General features: G+C 48.0%; 1 protein-coding gene across 1 annotated transcript; it reads right to left on the reverse strand.

The window, feature by feature from the left end:
* Positions 1-41: 41 nt before the first annotated feature.
* On the reverse strand, positions 42-732 carry AGABI2DRAFT_113990 (hypothetical protein; the record flags this gene model as incomplete). Its single annotated transcript, XM_006454172.1, has 3 exons — positions 42-448; positions 502-609; positions 678-732. 3 exons carry the CDS (start codon positions 730-732, stop codon positions 42-44), a joined length of 570 nt encoding a protein of 189 aa, XP_006454235.1.
* Between the last annotated feature and the right edge of the window lie 30 nt (positions 733-762).

Genomic DNA, 762 nt, shown 5'->3' on the forward strand with positions numbered 1-762 from the left:
TCCTTCTGCTCGTACTGCTCGATGGAGAGACAGTGATGGGGCTAACGACAGCAAAGGTCTGATGCATCACACGAGTCAGTTTCGCAACACACATGACGGTGAATAAAAGGTCTCACAAGGTCTTTAATCTGCTCTTGAACGAGTTTCGATACCTTAGAATTGGGCCCAGAGGTGACTGATTGCAGAAACTCCGTTAGACGTCTGGCGATGTGGGGTTCTTCCAACAAGTGATGCGACAGTAGCCAATCACTGAAGATTTCCAAGACTCTACGCTGTGTCCTTCTTTTACCCCGCTCCAGCCAATCTTCAAGCTCGGAAACGTTCAAGTCTTCAGGCGTTGGGAGGTTATAATACTCCATGAGGGTTTCGAATAATGCATCGGCCGTCATGAACGAACGAAACGACATCAGGAAAATGTCCTGGTATTGCTTGTTTTCCATGTTTGTTGCTGTCAACATTTCCATCAGCAACGAAACTTCAAACAAGTGTCCGATCGCTTACCCATCAGTCTTTCCACCAAGGCTCGGATGGATCCACTGCGAATCTGGCCATCAGCATCCTCGTCTAACTGGTCGGCAAAACGTGGCTGTAAATAGCGAGGTACAGAAGCTTGAAGTACAAGCACAGGTTGTGAAAAGTCCTCAGTAGGCCGAGTTCCCCTTACTTTATCCGATAACCAAGCTCGTCTGGAAGATAAGTCAAAGAAATTGGCCTGAAGCTCGGAACTCGCATGGCCGCGCCCAATGCATCAGTCTTTTTGTG

This window comes from Agaricus bisporus (genome assembly GCF_000300575.1).
Source record: "Agaricus bisporus var. bisporus H97 unplaced genomic scaffold AGABI2scaffold_1, whole genome shotgun sequence".
Lineage (NCBI taxonomy): Eukaryota > Fungi > Basidiomycota > Agaricomycetes > Agaricales > Agaricaceae > Agaricus > Agaricus bisporus.